The sequence below is a fragment of the Ochotona curzoniae genome, unplaced genomic scaffold, assembly GCF_017591425.1.
Source record: "Ochotona curzoniae isolate NIBS_2020 unplaced genomic scaffold, NIBS_Ocur_1.0 scaffold_4701, whole genome shotgun sequence".
NCBI classification, from domain to species: Eukaryota; Metazoa; Chordata; class Mammalia; order Lagomorpha; family Ochotonidae; genus Ochotona; species Ochotona curzoniae.
The window spans coordinates 48941972-48961862 of NW_024467122.1; the positions used below are offsets into that span (position 1 = coordinate 48941972).

The 19891-nt window shown below is 53.1% G+C and overlaps 1 protein-coding gene across 5 annotated transcripts; it reads left to right on the forward strand.

Annotated features, from left to right (window-relative positions):
- The first annotated feature begins 1607 nt into the window (after window positions 1-1607).
- On the forward strand, window positions 1608-12828 carry IVD (isovaleryl-CoA dehydrogenase). 5 transcript variants are annotated; one of them, XM_040969253.1, is made up of 12 exons: window positions 1608-2005; window positions 3656-3745; window positions 3871-3922; window positions 6955-7124; window positions 7836-7929; window positions 8097-8239; window positions 9290-9383; window positions 10621-10714; window positions 10937-11018; window positions 11387-11491; window positions 11586-11658; window positions 12048-12828. In XM_040969253.1, exons 1-12 carry the CDS (start codon window positions 1862-1864, stop codon window positions 12179-12181), a joined length of 1275 nt encoding a protein of 424 aa, XP_040825187.1. In that variant the 5' UTR covers window positions 1608-1861; the 3' UTR covers window positions 12182-12828. The 5 variants fall into 5 exon arrangements, with proteins under 5 accessions (XP_040825187.1, XP_040825188.1, XP_040825190.1 ...); XM_040969254.1 differs by having other exon boundaries at window positions 8097-8233; window positions 9287-9383; window positions 10618-10714; XM_040969255.1 differs by having other exon boundaries at window positions 1610-2005; window positions 8097-8233; window positions 9287-9383.
- The last annotated feature ends 7063 nt before the right edge of the window (window positions 12829-19891 follow it).

Genomic DNA, 19891 nt, shown 5'->3' on the forward strand with positions numbered 1-19891 from the left:
TAACTAGATCCAGAATGCCTGCCAGCTACTGGCTGCTTTTCTCCCAGCAGTGTAACACTTGCTTAGGTGTTAGGCAATCTGGACAGTTGCCTACAACTAGGGAGAAATATATCTTAAAAAAAAAAAGAAGAAGAAGAAGAATTAGTATGGCCCATACCTACAATGAAGGAATCATGACTGGATATGATCTGTACTACTATAACAATATGAAGGAATTCAATATGGGGGGAGGGCTTGGGGAGGGGCTCGGGGAATCCCAGAGCCTATGAAACTGTATCATAAAATGATATCAAATAAAAATAAAATATAGAAAAGGAATTGGGAATTTGAAAATATGCATTGATAATTCTTATATCTATATAAACCACTGGAATATTCAAAAAATTAATAAACTATGTAAAGAGGCATATAGGAGACTTATTTTGTTTTTATAAATATTTTCTTCTACTTGAAAGGGAGGGAGAGAGAGAGAGAGAGACTCTTCCAGCCTCTTGTTCATGCCCCCCCAAAATCACAGCAGCCAGGACCCAGGCAGGCTAAAGCCAGGAGCCCAGTGCTCAATGTGGATCTCCTATGTGAGGAGCAGGGAGCCGGAGACTGCAGCCGTCATCCTCCGCCCTCCAAGAATGCTTTGGCAGTAAGCTGGGTCAGAATGGAAGAGCTGGCACTTGACCCATAATCCCACACAAAAAGCAGGTACCAGCATCAAAATGGGCAGGTTAACCCACTGCACCACAACTCTTGCCCCTGTATTGTTGAGTTTTTGAATGATTGGAGCTGTGGAAAGTAGTTAATTGGGATGTTGGTCTGGATTTTCATCTTTGAGCTTCTCCACTCTTCATTAGAAAGTAACATAACATTGTGCAGTGGCCAGTGGCAAAACCTCAAAGTCTGTTCATTTTTGTAGGGGTGGGTCAGTCTTGGGGGAACAGCCAAACTTTATACAGACACTTTCTGAGCAATCTTAAAACACCTGAACGACTCGTTTCTGTGGGATTGACCCAGTAGAGAAGGCTAGAATGTATGACCTGGAGGTTATGGAGAAGGGTAAGTAGAAGCTAGGGAACCGGTTCTAAGAACTCTGTGCGGTCGAATGAGATAAAAGTGAGGGCGCTGTTCTGAAGATGCCGCTGGACTAAGGCTGCCATCTCCTTTATTCTCCACAGTAACTTCCAAGTGGTGGTAAAACAATCTGTGAAGATCCAGGAGGGGAATGGGCAAAGGGGTAAGGTGACAGGTGCTCATCTCTCTTGGGTCTCTTCTTTCTCTTCAGACACCACTGAAAGCCATCGGGGGAGGATGCAGAGCTTCAGCTTAAAACACAAATCTAAACAAACCCTGTTATACAAGAACAAACCATGTGCTACCAAGTTGTAATCAGTGTGCACACTAAGAGCGCCACTTTTCCAGCTTTGTCCCAAAGCTACCCAGGCATTGTTTCACCAACTTCTTTGCTGGCATTTGGGCACCTGCTTTCTTGAGATACCGATTCGTGCACTTAGTAGCTACTTCAACGCAACAAGATTCTGTACTATTGAGTCATTTAAAAAAAAAAAAAAAGGCAACAAGCTGCTTTCCTTGTTCTTCTATCCCAGAAACATCCAGCCTAGGGGAGACAGCCCCGGACTTCCAGCAAGCACGCTAGCCCAGCGGCAGGGGCTTTGCCAGGTTGACAGGCGGTCATGGCTGATTGGCTCGCGCGGCAGCAAAGGGCAGCGCGGCCCTCAGGACTGCCGAGCGTGATTGGTTGTTGGCGACCCACCCCACTCGGTGATTGGATGGGGCGAAGAAGCCCGGATTGGTGGGACCGGAAGAGCTGGCTCAATTACAGCTCTGGTTCCCTGCTTCGGGCAACACAGAGATGGCGACTGCAGCTGGCCTTGTGGGACGGCGGGTGGTGAGGTGGAGGCTGCGGCCGCCGCTCACTGTCTTGCTGTCTCAGCGAATGTATTCGTTATTGCCCGTGAACGATGCGATTAACAGGCTAAGCGAGGAGCAGAAGCAGGTAGGCAGACTGACCCCTGTCCGGCCCTCTGGGCCCTGTCCTGTGCTTCCCCTGCAGCTTGTGCCCTCGGGGGTAGGGAGAGCGCCAGCTTGGGAACAGGATGGGCCGCTTGTCCAACCTTCTTTGGGTTTGGGCGTCTGACTTTATCCTAAAGTCTACGGAGGGAAGGTTTGACAGAGCAGGACCTGGCGTCTAGAGGCAGGTGAGAGTATCCAGGCGAAGGAAGCTGCTGGGAACCTGATGGTGCGTTGGTGGGGCACCGGGTGGGGACCCCACATGGGGCAAAGGGCCCTCAGTCTCTTGGTTGTCCTCGTATACCCAAACTCTGGTTCACACACCAGGCTGATCTTCATGATTAGCAGCTGTTCTTCCCAAGAAACATTTTAGGGGGGCTTTGAAATGCCTTTGTGGTCTGCTGTCCTGCAACTCATAGGTCCAATCCAGAGCACACAGTTGAACAAGAACTTGTTCAACTTGTTGGCTTGTTTTGTTTTTAAGATTTATTTAATTGGGGGTCAGCACATTGGCTCAACTGACTAATTCTCTGTCTTCAAGTGTAGGGATTCCATAAGGGCATCGGTTCATGTCCCAGCTGCTTCACTTCCCATCCTGCTCCCTATTTGTGTCCTAGGATAGCAGCTTATGATGGTCCAAGTCCTTGGACTCTGCACCTACATGGAAGACCCAGAAGAAGCTCTGGGCTCTTGGCTTTGGATCAACTCCGCTCCGGCCACTGTGGCCATTTGAGGAGTGTAGCAGCATACAGAAAATCTTTCTCCTTGAATTTCCTTTATAAAAATAAATAAATATGCATTTATTTATGTGGAAGGCAAAGTGACATGGATTTTCCAGCTGCTTGTTCACTCCCCAGGTACCTAGAACAGCTAGGGCTGGGTCAGAGCGCAGAACTCCACTCTGTTCTCCCACTTGTATGGCAGGGTCCGTCAACTGTTGCCTTCCCAGATACACTGGCAGGAACATGGGTCAGAAGCAGAGCAGTTTGGATTTCAACCTGTGTTACAATTTGGGATGTCCATGTCACAAACAGCTTAACCCGCAGTGCCTGCAGTGTTGGCTCCTGAACAAGAACTTGAAAGGAGCCATTATAGCCGGAGCTGAGTTAGAACCCTTCCGGAAGGAAAGAACTGGTGCTCCCTGGGGGCTGGACCTGGTGCCTGCCCGGGAATGCAAGTCTCCTGTGGCCCTAAGCATGCGAGTGCACCTGCAGAGCTTCTTTGAGTCACTTCAGAGTTCCTTCTTAGGTCCTGGAACCCAATCCTAAATGTCAGGTTCTCCGGCTAATGGGGTTCTAATCCTCTTGAGTCATCTGTCTCTTGTGCCTAGAACTGAAGAGAGTGTGACAAGAGCACAGTGAGCAGGGACCTGTGGGCCTCAGGAAGGAGCTGGTGTTTTATTCTAAGCACATGGAAGGCTATAGATTTAAGTAGGGGGTGACATGTTGCAGCTGTCTACACCAAGGACCAAAGAAAAACAAAGAGCTTTTAAGGCAGCCGGCGCTGTGGCCTCTGCTTCTGTCCCAAATTCAGTTTGGTGCTGCTAGGGAAAGTTCCCTGAGGGCACCTTCAGGTGTAGAGACTGCCCTTAGCAGGCAGCCCTGAGTTCTGCGATTACTGTCTACTTTTCTCCTAGCTTCGTCAGACCATGACTAAGTTCCTTCAGGAGCACCTGGCCCCCAAGGCTCAGGAGATTGACAAGAGCAACGAATTCAAGAACATGCGAGTGAGTTTGAGGGGCCAATACTGGGGGCGGGGACCTGGACTCACACAGCCCCAGCAGGTCCCACTGCTCCAGCCACATGGCACTGGCTGTCTCCTCACAGCGTCTTTGCTCCATTTCCTTGGCAGGAGTTTTGGAAGCAGCTGGGGAGCCTGGGAGTTTTGGGTATCACAGCCCCTGGTAAGTGGTTTCTGGTGTGGTTCTTGACATGATCCTGAAGGAAGTGGTAAGAGGGGCAAAGAACACATTCAGAAAGCCCAAGCTTGCTCTCCCACAACCCAGAGGAGGCAGCTCCTGACGGTGACCCAGAGACAAGGACACACTTGTGATTTTCAGGTAGTAATGGGAGAAGGTGAAGACACTAGGCCAGGACCATTCAGGCCCTTGGGCACCACGTACTTAGCGGGCTTCCCCTGGTGATCTGCTGCAACAGGCCCTCAGTCCCACTGCCTCCCCTCCTGCCTAAGGTTCATCCTGCCGGCTGCAGCAAAGGCGGGAGCAGTCAGGGCAGGCTTGTCCCTGTGGGCACTGCCTGTGTCCTCTGCCTACATCCTGGCCCCGAGTTCTTTGGGGAATAAACAGGACTGAGAAGGATGTTGGAGGCTCCATGCATCCAGTGGGCTCTCGAGGGCATGTCCGTGTACCCTGTGGGTCTGACTGCCCCTGGGAGGAGAGGGCAGGGGTCTCTGGGCTCATCCTGGCTTCCAGTGGGGAAATGAGCTTTTATTTCCCCAGCCAGTGCCAGGACAGCCCACCAACCTGGGGCCTGTGCTCGCTTTCGGCATGAGAATGGAGGTAGAGCAGGCACAGCCAGTCCTCCATTCCCACAGGCTCAGCTGATTGCCGAGGGACTATACTTTGGGGGCAAAACTATTTATGATGAAAATGTTCAGGTATTTTTCTTGCCATTATTCCCTAGCCAATACAGTATAACCTAACGTGTTCATTGTGTTGTATGCCGTATGAGCCACCAACAGCTGATTTAAAGTACATGGGATGACTGCAGAGAATATATGCAAGTGCTATACCAATCTATAGAGGGGACATCAGCATTCACAGATTTTGGTGTCTTGGAGCAGGGGAGGGTGTCCTGGGACCAATTCCTAATGGATATCAAGGAACAACCATAAGCTTCCCTTTGTGTCCTTTCCTTCTCCACTAGGAGTTAAAGTCCCTGGGATTTGAAATGATTATAGAAACTTACAGCATAAATTCCCAAAAAATGAAGCCACTTAAAAACTGAGACTTTCTGGGCCAGGTGTGATAGCCTTGTGGCTAAATCCTTGCCTTGCAAGTGCTGCCATCCCATATGGCTGCCGGTTTGTGTTCCAGCTGCCCCACTTCCCATCCAGTTCCCTGCTTGTGGCCTGGGAAAGCAGTAGAGAACAGTCCAAAGACTTGGAATCCTGTACCCATATGGGAGACTCAGAAGAGGCTCCTGACACCTGGCTTTGGATCAACTCAGCTCCAACCATTGTAGCCACTTGGGGAGTGAATCAGTGGACGAAAGATCTTTCTTTCTCTCTCTTTTTTCTCTGTGTATATCTGACTTTCCAATAATAGAAATATATCTTTAAAAATGAAAACAGACCTGGATATGAAACAGTTGAGGGCAAAGTACACTCTCCCTTGTTGTTTGGAGGCTTGTGAGCCTTCTAGAACACAGGTGACTGAATCTAATTGCTGTCACTGGAAGAAGAGGCAGCGGCTGGCGGCTCCTACCCAAAAAGAAAATGCTTGAAAGTGGGGGAGGACTTTGAACAAAAGTTGAGCTCCAACATCCAGGTTCCACTAGCTGGTCTGTCACCTTTGGACCTCCCTTTTTCACAGCCTGCCTTCTGGACCAAAGTGAACACCCAGCTAGCCGCCAGGGCTGCCACTGGAACAACTGGGTTTTTTTGTTTGTTTGTTCTATTTTTTAAACTTATTTATTGTTTGTATTTTTTTAAATTTATTTTGAGAGCAACTGTTTTTAATAAGTTCTACACTTGATCTTAGCCAAAAGGCCGAGAAGCGATAAGTTCTAGAATGCATTGCTGACACCTTGCCTGCTCTCTGCTGCACAACTCACCTCCAGACTGTCCTGCACATGTGCCTCCCATGTCCCCTTCCCCGACCCGCTGCTTTACATCCACGCCTTAGCTATAAAATCTTGTCAGGTGTTTTGTACACACACCCTTGACTTTGAGTCTCTTCTTGAGGCGTAGGCCACTTTCCCAGTCCTTGACCTTGTGTTTCTCTGTTAAACCCTGGGTCCTCCCTCCCCATTGTTCACCTGTCCCTGTGCTCCTATGGCTTTCCTAAGTAGCAGGTGCTCAGGTTCCTTGCCTTCATCAAGGAGACCATCCAGAATCAAACCACACCTCAGCTGGCCAGCAGCAGCAGGCAAAACGAGTTCTATGATTTATTATTTTTTTAATTTAAAGATTATTTTTATTGCAAAGTCAGATATACAGAGAGGAGGAGAGACAGAGAGGAAGATCTTCCACCTGATGATTCACTCCCCAAGTGGCCGCAATGGCTAGAGCTGAGCCAATCCAAAGCCAGGAGCCAGGAGCCTCCTCTGGATCTCCCACATAGGTGCAGGGTCCTAAGATTTTGGGCCATCCTCGATTACTTTCCCAGGCCACAAGCAGGGAGCTAGATGGGAAGCAGAGCTGCTGAGATTAGAACCGGCACCCATGTAAGATCCCAGCACATTCAAGGCAAGGATTTTAGCCACTAGGCTACCACACTGGACCCTCTGTGATTTATTTTTATTGGACGGGCAGATTTACAAAGAGGAGAGTCAGAGAGAAAGATCTTCCATTTGGGTCTCCCATGCTGGTGCAGGGTCCCAAGTCTTTGGGCTGTACTCTGCTGCTTTTTCAGGCCACAAGCAGGGAGCTGGGTTGGAAGTAGAGCTGCTAGGACTTGATGCAGCAACCATATGGGATCCCGGCACGTGCAAGGCAAGGATCTAACCATTAGGTTATTGCACCAGACCTGAGTTTTGTAATCTTGCAAGCCGAGTTCAAGGTCTCAGCCTGGTAGCCTTCCTAGGGACTGGGAAGAGGTGGGAGAGGAAAGGACTTAGAACAGACGCTACCCAAAGCATTTCTTTTCAGCCACTGAAAAATTCCTGCCAATGTCCAGGTTAATCTGAGCTGCTTTTTTCGCCCTGCTTCATTACCCTGCCCTTGTCCCCCCCCAATCCCTCCACACAATCCCAGTTCAGTATGGCGGTTCCGGCCTGGGCTACTTGGAACACGTGGTGGTGATGGAGGAGATATCACGAGCTTCCGGGGCCGTGGGGCTCAGTTACGCCGCCCACTCCAATCTGTGCCTCAACCAGATTGTGCGCAACGGAAATGAGGCCCAAAAGGAGAAGTACCTCCCCAAGGTAAGGTGGAGGTGCCTGAACAGCCAGCACCACTGGAGAGGACGTGTCAGACACATTTTGGGAAGAAGAATGCTGCCGGCACCCAGTGTGCTTAGGAAGGGACCAGAATTTGTTTAAAACACCTGCATCAAGAAAGGAAGGTTGCGGGGGGGGGCGGGGTTTGAGATTGTGGTACAGCCTTACAGCCAGTGCTGCTGTTTGCAACACTAGCATCCCATAGCAAAGCACCAGTTCAAGTCCTGGCTACTCCGCTTGTAAAGCAACTCCCTGCTAATGCACCTGGGAAGGCAGCGGGAGGTGACCCCAGTGCTTGGGCCCCTGCTATCCATCAGGGAGGTCCAGATGGATCTCTTGGCTCCTGGCTTCTGCGTAGGACAGCCCTGGTTGTTGTGGCCATCTGGGGAGAGAACCAGTAAATGGAAAATGTCTGTCCCTTTTTCTGGTGCTTTGCCTTTCAAATACAAATAAGTTCATTTTTTCAAAGTTTAAAAATAGGGCCAGTGCTCTGGGGCTGGACTGTAGATGGGCACTTTGCAGAGCACTTGAGAAAGCACATGTGCTCTGGGGCCAGCACCCACAGAGTCTCTCCTTAAGCATTTCCCTGTGTGCTGGCCTGAAAGAGATGTATGAAGGGGTGCCAGGCAAGCAGCACAAAGCTGCACCCAGGGACTTAGGGGTTCTTAGCAAGGCCCCTTGGGGTTTTCCTTGCAGCTGATCAGCGGTGAGCACATCGGAGCCCTGGCCATGAGTGAGCCCAACGCTGGCTCTGATGTTGTCTCCATGAAGCTAAAAGCTGAAAAGAAAGGTGAGGCGGCACTCAACCTGGAGTGGGGAGACGAACAGACCTTATCAGGGTGAGGGGGCAGTAGGATCATGGTGGCCCCTGCTAGGGTTCCAAAACAGTTTCCCAGCAAGCGGCAGGACTCGGTGACAGAGACAGCTTGAGCAGGGAGCCACCACCCTGCTTCTTAGGCGACCGCTACATCCTAAATGGCAACAAGTTTTGGATTACCAATGGTCCCGATGCTGATGTCCTCATCATCTATGCCAAGACTGACATGGCTGCTGTGCCAGCATCCCAGGGCATCACAGCCTTCATTGTGGAGAAGGTGAGTATTGGGGTGTCTGGAGGGGGGTGCCATTTCTTTCCCTTGGCAGTACCAGTGCTCACAGAGGTGGCTGCTTTAGCTGATTGTGAAAGCCATCATGCTGTCTGCCCTGCAGGGCTCACAGTGGGGAGGCAAGAGCAAGGAGGCTGGGTCTCCTGTGAAGAGGGTAGAACCAGGTGGCAGACAGGTGCAGACAGAAGAGGAGGTGGTTGCAGTGGATGAGATGGTCAGGATGTCATGAGTGAGCCAGGTGGGCACAGTGGTGGGAGAATGCAGACTGTGCCTTTAACTATCTTAATGAGGAAGGCAAGAGGGGGAAAAGGCAAAGGCATTAGGGTGGAGACTTGGATATCTGGCTCTGTTTAAGAGCACATGAAAACTGTACAAAGTTTTTGGTAGAGGACAACAGGAAAGAATCAAGATGTTGGGGAGGAGGGCAGTGGTTTTCAGGCAGAAGCTGCCCTGAGTAGGAGACTGAGTAGACCACTGAGTAGGAAACTGGGGACCCAAGAGGGTGGGAGTTGGTGGTGAGCTCCGGGGACAGAGCACTGAAGGTTTACACAGCTGTGGAAGGAGAGCTGGCTGGCGCTGGCTGGGCTGGGACTCCTCCAGGTTGTGTAATGTCGTGTTTATGAGCCAGGGGTTGGGGCAGCAGCACATGCCATGCTCTGTCCAGCCCTGGTCAGCACAGCTGCAAGAGGTTGACTGAATTCACTGCAGGGGCCAGCCCAAGGCAGTTGCAAAAGAACAAGGAGGCATGGCATTCGCCGGGACACTGAGTCCCTCAGGATATCCCCTGAAAAGCAAACCTGTTGGGTTCAGGAGACCAAGCATTACTGGAGAAAGAGCTGCTCCCATGAGTCCAGGAGAGGAGGCAGAGAGCAGCACAGCAGGGCTCGGGGTGGAGTGGGCTCACTGTCCAAGGCTGGCACAGGCAGGAAGTTGGCGTGCTGTGCAGGAAGGCAGGCACCTGCTTCCCGGGGGCTCCAGTGAGCTAAGCGCTGTTGGTCAGGACTGATGGGCAACCAAAGCCTCCTCTTATTCCCTGTAAAGAACATGCCTGGCTTTAGCACCGCCAAGAAGCTGGACAAGCTGGGCATGCGGGGCAGCAACACCTGCGAGCTCATCTTTGAGGACTGCGAGGTGCCTGGTGAGTGCCTCTGAGAGGGGGGAGCCCCCTGCTGAGCCCATGTTGACTACGGGGCTGGGAGGCAGGCTAGCCAGGAGGCAGGCTAGCCCAGAGGCAGGCTAGCCCAGAGGCAGGCTAACCCAGAGGCAGGCTAACCGCAGGCCCGGTTGGTGACGTGGTTGGTGACACGTGTCTGTCCTGAGAGCCTGGGGCTATGCACAGCTGTCCTTCCTGGTAGAGGCCCCACAGCTGCAGCCTGGCTGCCTAAAGGGCAGGAGGCTATTTCCCATATGGCTGAGCACCCAGGCTGAGCATCCAGTGCTCAGCTCAGCCTTGGCCAGGAAGTCTGTGTGCTTTTAAAGGTGATGAGAAGCACCTGAATAAACTGAAGGACGCCAAGCCCAGAGGAACGGAGGCAGTGGGGCAGAGTAGGAAAGCTTCTCCCCTGAGGCAGAGCTGAATATGTGACACAATGTAGCATGGTGGGAGGGGAGGCACACCCATCAGGTGTAAAGGAGACCGGTGGGTAGATCTGATCACCAATGAAGTCAGCCACTGATGAGCCATCCCAGGAGCCAGCACAGGCACTATGGTTACAAGGGGCAGCTAGGGATCCACGCAAACCCAAAGTCGGTCTGCATTACCAGCAGGTTTTTGGTATTAACTTTGAGTCCTAGGTTGCCTACCCACACCAGCAGGGTCTGGCTTAGGTGAGGCGCCTCACAGCCTGTCACTTGTGCCATGTGGCCTGTTTCCTGGACACAGATATAGCTGTGATCCTCTTTGAGGGGGTGATCTTGGCCCAGAGTGGACCCAGCCTGGGGGCAGAGTCATCCTCTGCTTCCTCAGCAGTTTGAGGAGTGGGAAGACCCAGCAGTGGGTTGAGGGGCTGGCTTTTTAAACAATCCCCAGGCCACCTTCGCCACTCCTGGGGCAGAGAGAGGAGGGAAGTCCACAGGAGGTGTGGGCCCAGAAGCTCCCCTGCCTATGGGAAGTGGTCAGCTCAGTCCTTTTCTCTTACCTTCAACCCTGATTGATGACCATGTGCCACCTGCTAGTGTCTTGTGCCAGAGCCACATTTCCCAACCTAGTACCTTTCACAAAAGAGAACAGAGAACGCCTTCTGACCAGCACTTTCCCAACCTAGTACCTTTCACAAAAGAGAACAGAGAACGCCTTCTGACCAGCACTTTTCCAACCTAGTACCTTTCACAAAAGAGAACAGAGAACACCTTCTGACCAGCGCTTTTCCCAGCAGCTGCCAACGTCCTAGGCCGTGTGGGTAAGGGTGTCTACGTGTTGATGAGTGGGCTGGACCTGGAGCGACTTGTGCTGGCTGGAGGGCCCCTTGGGTAAGTACAGGCATCGGGGGCACTGGGCTCCTTCAGCCCCCAGAGCAGGTGGTGCTGGCCAAGCAGCTCCTTCCCAGGCTCCAGGCTGCCCTGCTTGGTCCTGGAGGCAGAAAGTGTCAGCAGCCCAGCCACTGAGGCCCGTCCCCACTGCTGAGGTTTGAGCAGGGGGCACAGGCACTGGGCATTCATGGCAAGGGCAGCCAAGGTCTTCCCCTTCCACAGGCTCATGCAGGCTGTCCTCGACAACACCATCCCCTACCTGCACGTGAGGGAGGCTTTCGGCCAGAAGATCGGCCACTTCCAGGTAGCAGAGGGAATGTGCACTGCAGGTTGGGCTCTGGCAGTTGTTGGGAAGTTCTTGGCAGTTGCACCTCCAATGCTGTCTTAGACAAATGAACAAGATGTTGTAAGGTTGGGGGGGAACGTGCGCAGGTTATGAGGGGTGCATTGGGAGGGGGCGGCATTTCTAGTCAGGCATCTGTGAGCAATGTGCAACCGGGGTAGCTTGCGGACAGCACCTCAGAAATAGTGAGGGCTGTTTCCAGCTGGTGCCTGACCTTAACTCCCAGAGCTGCTCCCTGCCTTCCCGTCCCTGGCCTTGAGTCCCCATTCCTGGCTGTCAGGTTAACAGGTGCACCAGCATATTGACCTATGGCCTCCCTTTGTGCCCAGCTGATGCAGGGCAAGATGGCTGACATGTATACGCGCCTCATGGCATGTCGGCAGTATGTCTACAACGTCGCCAAAGCCTGCGATGAGGGCCACTGCACCGCTAAGGTGAGAGCTGGGTGTCATGCAGCAGGGCTGGGCTGGCTGCAGCCTGCTCACCCACAGGACCGGCAGGCCCTGCTCAGAGCACCTCCTCCTGCAGGATTGTGCCGGCGTCATTCTATACTCCGCCGAAAATGCCACGCAGGTAGCTCTGGATGGCATCCAATGTCTTGGTGAGCAGCCCAATGCCCCACCCACTCTCTGCCCTCCCCGCCCTGTCTAAACTACTTCTGGGCTGGCTGTCTGGTAAGGAGGAGAAAGATCACTGGGCAAACTGTGGAGGCTGCTCACCCTCCCTACTGCTCAGGCCTCTCGCAAACCCGCCCAGAAATTATGCACCCAGGCCAGAGGCTGAACCAGTTTGAGTGCCAGTTCTGCTGTGCCGAAGTCTTCTTGTACCTCTCACTCCAAGTCCACTCCTGGGGCTCCCCTTTCGTGGTCCTGCTGTTCTCAGCACTTGGAGAGGCCACGCTGCCCCAACTTCTGCCACCTGGCTTCATTTTGCCCATTGCCCATCACATATCCTGTTGTCCTCTCTACTCTGCCTACATGCGGGCTGCAGGTGGCAATGGCTACATCAACGACTTTCCCATGGGACGCCTTCTCCGAGACGCCAAGCTGTATGAGATCGGGGCTGGCACCAGCGAGGTGAGGCGGCTGGTCATCGGCAGAGCCTTCAACGCAGACTTCCGCTAGCCCTGACCCCATCACCCGCTGTTGCCAGCACCCAGAGGCCTTTCTCTGCAAAGAGAGATGTGGGGGCTCCACCCCTGCCAAATGGGGTCATCTTCACAGCCAGGCCTGCCAGCCAGAAAGGCCTCCAGGCACCCAAAGCAAGCTTGTTAGGAATGTTGGTGGCTTCTCTGCCCTTGAAGCCTGAGGTTCCCCGGGCCGAGATGAGCATCCCCTGTTCGTGAATGAGCCTCCAGCTGGGGGCCCTCTCTGCTCCAGCAGCTCCAAATACTGGACTTGGCAGTGCCTTCTGGGACAGGAAGCCTAGGAAAGGCAGGCTTGTTTTCAGCCACTCCTGCAACTTGTGAGCACCTGTGCCACTGAGAGCCTACCACGGGACCCAAAGGAGCCATGCTTGTGGAAGGTTGGCTCACACCAGCCTCCTTGGCAGGACCTCTGAGCCCTTCTGTACCATGGGCACTGTCCAGTCCTGACCATGTGACCATCTGCAGCTGCCTGGGCAGTAGGCACAGGCCCTGGCCTGCCGGGCTTGGCTGGCTGGCTCCATTCCAGCTGAGGCTGCCTGCAGTCATTGCTCTAGATGCCCTATGACTAATTTTGTTACCACTCGCCAAGGCTGCTACCATTTTGTATTAAACATTGTAAAGGAAGCTTGTAAACTTGTGTTCATGGAAATTCATGGAAAGAAGCCTCTGCCCGCTGCTAGCACTGCTGTGGCTCCTGCACCTCTAAACTGCTCTTGGTTAAGGGGGCCAGAGACACATTAGCCTTTCAGATAGAGGACTCAACCTTTCCCATCTCTCTTGGTGATTTATTTTACATTTTACTATTTTTTATTGAAAAGACAGTTACAGGGCCCGGCGCGGTGGCGCAAGTGGTTAAAGGTCCTCGCCTTGCACTCCCGGGATCCCATATGGGCGCCGGTTCTAATCCCGGCAGCCCCGCTTCCCTTCCAGCTCCCTGCCTGTGACCTGGGAAAGCAGTCGAGGACGGCCCAAAGCTTTGGGAACCTGCACCCGCGTGGGAGACCCAGAAGAGGCTCCTGGCTTCGGATCGGCATAGTATCGGCCCGTTGCGCTCACTTGGGGAGTGAATCATCAGACGGAAGATCTTCCTCTCTGTCTCTCCTCTCTGTATATCCGCCTTTCCAATGAAAAAATAATAAAAATAAATCTTTAAAAAAAAAAAAAAAGAAAAGACAGTTACAGGGAAAGTGGGGGAGGGAGAGAGAGAGCTCCCATTTGCTGGTTCATTTCACAGACAGCCACAATGGTTGGGGCTGGGCTAGGCCAAAGGCAGGAGATTGGAACTCCATCCAGGTCTCCCATGGGGGTGGCAGGGGCCCAAGCACTTGTGTCATATTCTGCTGTTTTGCCAGGCACAGTAGCAGGGAGCTGGGTTGGAAATAGAATAGCTAGGACATGAACCGGTACTCCTATGGGATGGCGGAGTCTAAGGCAACTGCTTGACCCACTTTACCAATACTTTACCCCTCTCCTAGCAGTTTTTTTTTTTTTTAAGATTTATTTATTTTTATTACAAAGTCAGATATACAGAGAGGAGGAGAGATAGAGAGGAAGATCTTCTGTCCGATGATTCACTCCCCAAGCGGCCGTAACGGCCGATGCTGTGCCGACCCAAAGCCAGGAACCTCCTCCAGGTCTCCCACATGGGTGCAGGATCCTAAAGCATTGGGCAATCCTCAACTGCTTTGCCAGGCCACATGCAGGGAGCTGAATGGGAAGTGGAGCTGCTGGGATTAAAACTGGCGCCCATATGGGATCCCTCGCATTCAAGGCGAGGACTTAGCAGCTAGGCCATGCCGCCAGGCCCCTCCCAGCAATTTCTAAAGAAAGAAGGGTGCCCAAAGCAGCAGTGATCGTTCCGAGCAAGAAGGAGCTTGTCCCTATGTTTTCTGAGAGATGAGGGCAGTTTTGATTCCAAGGATCAGAACTGGAGCTGCAATCCGGATCTGCTGTTGACAGGAATGGGGGCGTCCGAGGGTCCCAATGGAAGGCCCACAGTGTAGTGGCCTGGGTGGACATGGGCGGAGAACGTCAGACCTGGCTTTGTCCGTGCCCTTGACAATGTCCCCAAAAGATGGAACTGGTTTCCTTGGGCCCCAGCCTAGCAGTGCCTCTTCCTGGCTTTTGGTCCTGGCCAGTTGCCAGGGCTGTTTCCAGCCTGAGGCTTGAGGAAGGTGGAGTTGGCTCCTCACCAACCCAATCTGTTCCCAGGCCCAGGCTGCCTGAGGGAAGAGCTGCAACCTAACTTCCTCCTCAGCACCTCATGGTGCCACCCGCCACCACAAGGGGGCTTTGGAGAGCTCCTGGAGAAAAGGGGTGAACTTTTTGAAGCATGGAGTGTGGCTAAAGCCGTGAGCCTGCTGGACTGGTCAGCCCACTGCCATTCTGAATGTGTGCCACAGGGTGTTTCTGGACAGACCCTGCTGACTTAGGGAGTGCTGGGATTTGAACATTCTCCTCTGAAAGGTTCCTAGGTTATCCCCTAACCAGGTGTCAGTGGTTCCCAGAGATCTTGGGAGGGAGTTTGGATCCAGTGGAGCCACTGAGTGGCTCTAGTGGCTTTATGAGGGGGGAGACCCAGGGCCATTGCAATGGCTCAACTGGTTAATCCTCCACCTTTAAAGGCTGGGATCCCATATGGGCTCTGATTTGTGTCTCAGCTACTCCACCACCCATCCAGCTCCCTGTTTGTGGCCTGGCAAAGCAGTGGAGAATGGCCCAAAGCTTGGAACCCTGTACCACTTGAGACCTGGAAGAAGCTCCTGGCTTCAGATTGGCTCAACTCCAGCTGTTGCAGCCACTTAAAGCTGACTCTTCTCTCTGTTAAATCTACCTTTCCAATAAGAGAGAGACCAAAGCTGGCAGGTTGGCTCTATCCCCTCCATGTGACTCCTTCACAACACAAGGATGCAGCCAGAGGCCCCTGTGGGAAAGAGGCCCCAGAAAGTGTGAGCTCCACTGCCTTTGTTCTAAGTCGTCTGTGCTTCTCAGTGATGGCAACAGAAAATGGGCTGGGAGGGATGGGACTGCCCCCTTCAGGCTGTCTGTGAAACAGAAGAGAAATATTTGTATAATATTTACTTGTTTATTTGAAAGACAATTACAAAGATGTCTCCCATCCACTTATTCACTCCCCATATGGAAGCAACAGCCAGAGCTGGGTCAGGCTGAAGCCGAAAGTCAAGAACTCTGTCCAAGTCTGCCGTGTGGGTGCAGGGGCCCCAGCACTCTGGCCCTGCTCCCCTGCTTTCCCAGGTGCATTAGGAGAGATCAGCAGCTCCATGCAGGATGCTGCATCCAGAGACTCTGGCCTGACAGGGCTGGCCCCTGAGAAATGTTTAAAAATAAAACCACAAAACCCCCAGTGAACTGTAACCTGAGACAGAATTCTGGGTTCTGGTGGGAGAATTCCAGCATCTTGCCCTCACAGGCAGCTTCTGGGGCCACACCCTCCCCCACTCCTCACCTTCACACTACCCTCCCCATAGCCTCTGTCCGGCAAGTAGGGTTACAGAAGCTAAGGGGGTGTTACCTTATGCATGATGGTCAGAGCACACCTCCTGGCAGGACTTTGCCACCAGGACCTGCACTAGGGCTTGGAAGGCATCCCCGCCCCACCGGCCTGACACTGAATTCTCCCCATTCATGTAGTGGTAGCATTTTCCTGCCTTGGCAACCCTCCCCAGCCTCTGACAGGGAGGTTCCGACTACCAGGGAAGGAGCAAGCTTGCCCAAGCACCCCTTCCTGAGCTCGGGTTAGAGGAGTGCCCACTGGCCCAGGAACAAGAGACACCAAGTGAGCCGTCCAAGCCTGACTCTGGGTGGAGCCAGAGCCAGGGCGAACCTCACGGGCGCGACTTGAAGTTCAGCCAGTCCAGCATCAGCGTCAGCCTGGCACGATCTGAGATGCTTCAATCAGGATCCCCAGGCTGGGTCCGCTCCTGAGGAGGCCTCTTGCTCGCAGCTCAGTACAGCCCTGGCTCGCCCGACCGGCTCGGCGATACGTGGAGCTCGCCTGACCCCTGCCGGCCGTGCTCGGGGTTGTGGGTGCAAGGGAATTAAAAGACGCCTATGGTTCAAGGACGGCACTGTATTTTATCTAAATGACGACGTTAAGGGGGATTGGAGGCTTATTTCAGGATCACCTCCTGAAAGAAAGGACGTGATTGAAACAAAGGCCAATTGTCTTGTATTTTCATTTTTTAAAATTTGTTTTCATTGGAAAGACAGATTTACAGAGAGAAGGAGAGACAGAAAGATACTCCATTGGCTGGTTCATTCTCCCAAGTGGCCACAATGGCTGGAGCTGAGCCAGTCTGAAGCCAGGAGCCTCTTCCAGGTCTCCCACGCGGGGGCAGGGTCCCAAGGCTTTGGGCCATCCTCGACTGCTTTCGCAGGCCAACAGCAGGGAGCTGGATGGGAAGTGGAGGAACTGGGACATAAACTGGCGCCCATATGGGACCACACTGCTTGCAAGGCAGAGAATTAGCCAATGGAGCCATCACACCGGGCCATATTTTCATTTTCTGTGTGTGTTTTATAGATGTTCGGTTTTCAAAATATTTTTCTTTAACGTTTATTTTTAAAAAGCTGCCTTCTGTCCCTCTGCATCCCATTACTGCTCCGGAGCTGTCCCTCAGCCCTTTCTCCGCACAGAGCCAAAGTGGCGTCATACGCTCCTAGCCCCAGAATCCTTCAGTGCCTCAGCCCCTCCCTGCTGAGAACCCGTGTCCTTGACACCAGTAGCTCAAATCTGCCACAGCCCCCACCCTCTTGCTGCAGCCCAGCTGGTCCCTCCGCCCAGCAAGGTCTTCTGGCCCCTCCTGCACTCTTGCTTCCTCCAGCCTAGAGCCACGTGTCCTGGGGAAAGATCCCTCCCCCATCCACTGGATCCCTATCCTCCCTTGCAGGTGGGTCCCCTTCCCTGTCCTGAGGCAAATCTGCATCCAAAGGCTGAGTTGTTTTTATTTTGTATGTGTTTGTTTCCCCCAGAACTGTGGTTTTTATTTTTTAGATTTATTTATTTGAAAGGCAGAGTTAGAGAAAAGATCTTCTGTCTGCTGGTTCCCTTCCCAAATGACCACAATAACCAGAGCTGAACCAATTCAAGGCCAGCAGCCAAGAGTTTCTGCTGGGTCTCCCACGTGAATAAAGGGTCCCAAGGACTTGGACCATCCCTACTGTTTTCCCAGGCCACAAGCAGTGAATTGCATTGAAATTGGAGAGGCTGGGACTTGAACCGGCACCCACATGGGAGGTTGACGTACCAAGCAGTGACCCTTGCCTACTGATCTGAACTCCGCCCGCCCCCCCCCCGCCCCCCTATGGCACCCAGCACTCACAGTGAGTGCTTAGGGGCCAGTCCATGCTGAATGAGTGAAACAACAGGTGGGCCAGAGCTGGGGCTTAATCCCAGTGTTGGCAGGGACAACACAAAGCCAGCAGGCCTGGCCCGGGCCTCCCGGCCTGCCCTGGAGGAGCAAGCGCCCAGCTGCAGGAGAATCCCCCTACCCCACCCCCATGCCACTGAGAAACAGAAGAAAGGCACTGTGAGAAGGGCCTCAGCTCCTCCTCCGCATGCTGAGGGAGGAGAGAGGGCAGCAGTTCGTGCGGGCTGTTGTATAGCCGCATAGTGGCTGTGCAAGACCCTGGAACCTGTGTGCATGCTGTGTGGAGTCATCAACTCCTGGGTCGCTATCAGCTCAAGGAGCTGGCAGCCTGGGTACCACCCTCCTCAACCTCCCTAGGGGACCTGCCACCCTGCACCTGGTGCAGGGCCTCCCTTCTCCCCAGGGTACCAACCATCTTCCATGGTGGGTCTTATGCAGGTTGCCTGTGCCCTAAGATTCTGGGGAATCCATAGTTCCCATCAGAGGGCCTGGGTTTGAGTTCCTATTCCACTCCCATTTACTGCTTCCTGCCATTGCGGGCTTGGGAGCCAGTGGATGATGAGGGTTCAATAGTTGGGGCCCCCAGGTCAGGGGCTTGCCTTGGCCTCCCGTCTCCGCATGACCCAGCTACGGCCATTGCAGGGCCTCAGGGAGGGAACCTAGGAATGGGAGTTATTTCTCTCTGCCTCTTAACTCAATAAAAATGAATTCACTTTTTTAAAAAAGAGGTTTTTATTTATATTTGAAAGGCAGAGTTACAGAGAGAGAGCAAGAAAGATAGAAAGAATCTTCCATTTGCTGGTTCACTTCCTTAAAGGCTGCAATGCTGAGAGCAGAGCTGATCTGAAACCAGAGCAGGAACTTCTCCTGGGTCTTCCCCAGATGCAGGGACTCAAGCACTAGAGCCGTCCAGGCCACAAGCAAGGAGCTGGATGGGAACTGGAGTGGCCGAGATTAGAACCAGCTGCATGGTTATGCCGGCTTTGCAGGCAGATGCTTTAGCCTGTTTTGCCATGAGCTGGCTCTGTGAGTTCACCTTTCTAGAGGGGGGCTCCTGCCGTCTGTCCTCCCGGGTCCTGCTGCTCTGGCGAAGCCTGCAGAGGTTTTCAAGTTCATCAGTAGGATTGAAATCAATTCATTTGTGCCTCATGTGTGGAACGCTGCCGTTTGGAGGTATGTCCTCTGGGAGTGGACATCTGGGGTGTCAGCAGCTTGAGGCCATTCTCAGGCATCCCCATGGGCACAGAATCTCCATTTCCCACACTAGCTGTGCAGTGATGTCCATAGAAGTGACTCACGGCAGAGGTGACTGGGCCAGCCACAAGGCTGACTCCATGAACTTCCTTGGAGCAAGAGGTACAAGGGGAGAAGTAAGCTGGTGGAAGTGTGTGCATCCCCATCCCTATGCCCCACATTTAGCAAAACATTTCCAGGAATGACAGAGAGCCATGCAGTAGGTCTCGGGGCTGGGTGGTGTTGCTGTCCAAGTGGCTGAGAGGGACCAGTGTGATTTCCAGGCAGCCTAGCACCCTTGGCTTTGCCCTGGAAGTCACGGGAGTACCAGGGCTACATGGGCAAGTGGCAATTAAAGCTACTCCAGGCCCAAGAAACTTCCACACAGGAGGGCAGAGGAAGCTTCTAATCCAGGAAGGTAGGGGAGGCTTCACTGGGGGCGGGGACAGTGGGGCTTCAGTGGGGAGGCAGGAGGAGAGGAGGAGCCCAGCAGGAAGGCAGAAGAGGAGATGCATGCCAGCAGAGAGGGCCGTATCCCTACGTGCATCCAATCACACCCTGACACCTGTGCCCATCCAGGAGCTGGCCTGTGGCACGCACTCCCAGAGGAGATGTCAGACCGCGCTGTGATATGAGGACAGGAACGACGGGGGCAGCTAAGCCCAGCTCTGTAGGCACAGCATGGGCAGGACAAGACAAGCAAGCATCCAGGCATCCAGGGCAGGTTCAGGTTTCTTTTTTTCTCTTTTTTTTTAAAAAGATTTATTTTTATTTTATTTTATTTTTTTTATTGGAAAGGCGGATATACAGAGAGGAGAGACAGAGAGGAAGATCTTCCGTCTGATGATTCACTCCCCAAGTGGCTGCAACGGCTGATACTATGCCGATCCAAAGCCAGGAGCCTCTTCCGGGTCTCCCACGCAGGTGTAGGGTCCCAAAGCTTTGGGCTGTCCTCGACTGCTCTTCCCAGGCAACAAGCAGGGAGCTGGATGGGAAGCGGGGCTGCCGGGATTAGACCGGCGCTCACATGGGATCCCGGGCATGCAAGGCGAGGACCTTAACCA

What these genes read in the sequence shown, in the direction of transcription:
- IVD (XM_040969253.1), top strand. Translation starts at nt 1,862, where the DNA reads ATGGCGACTGCAGCTGGCCTTGTGGGACGGCGGGTGGTGAGGTGGAGG. An exon ending in CTGGCTGGAGGGCCCCTTGG is followed by an intron (nt 10,715 to 10,936) that starts GTAAGTACAGGC and finishes CCCCTTCCACAG; the next exon opens with GCTCATGCAGGCTGTCCTCG. An exon ending in AGAAGATCGGCCACTTCCAG is followed by an intron (nt 11,019 to 11,386) that starts GTAGCAGAGGGA and finishes CTTTGTGCCCAG; the next exon opens with CTGATGCAGGGCAAGATGGC.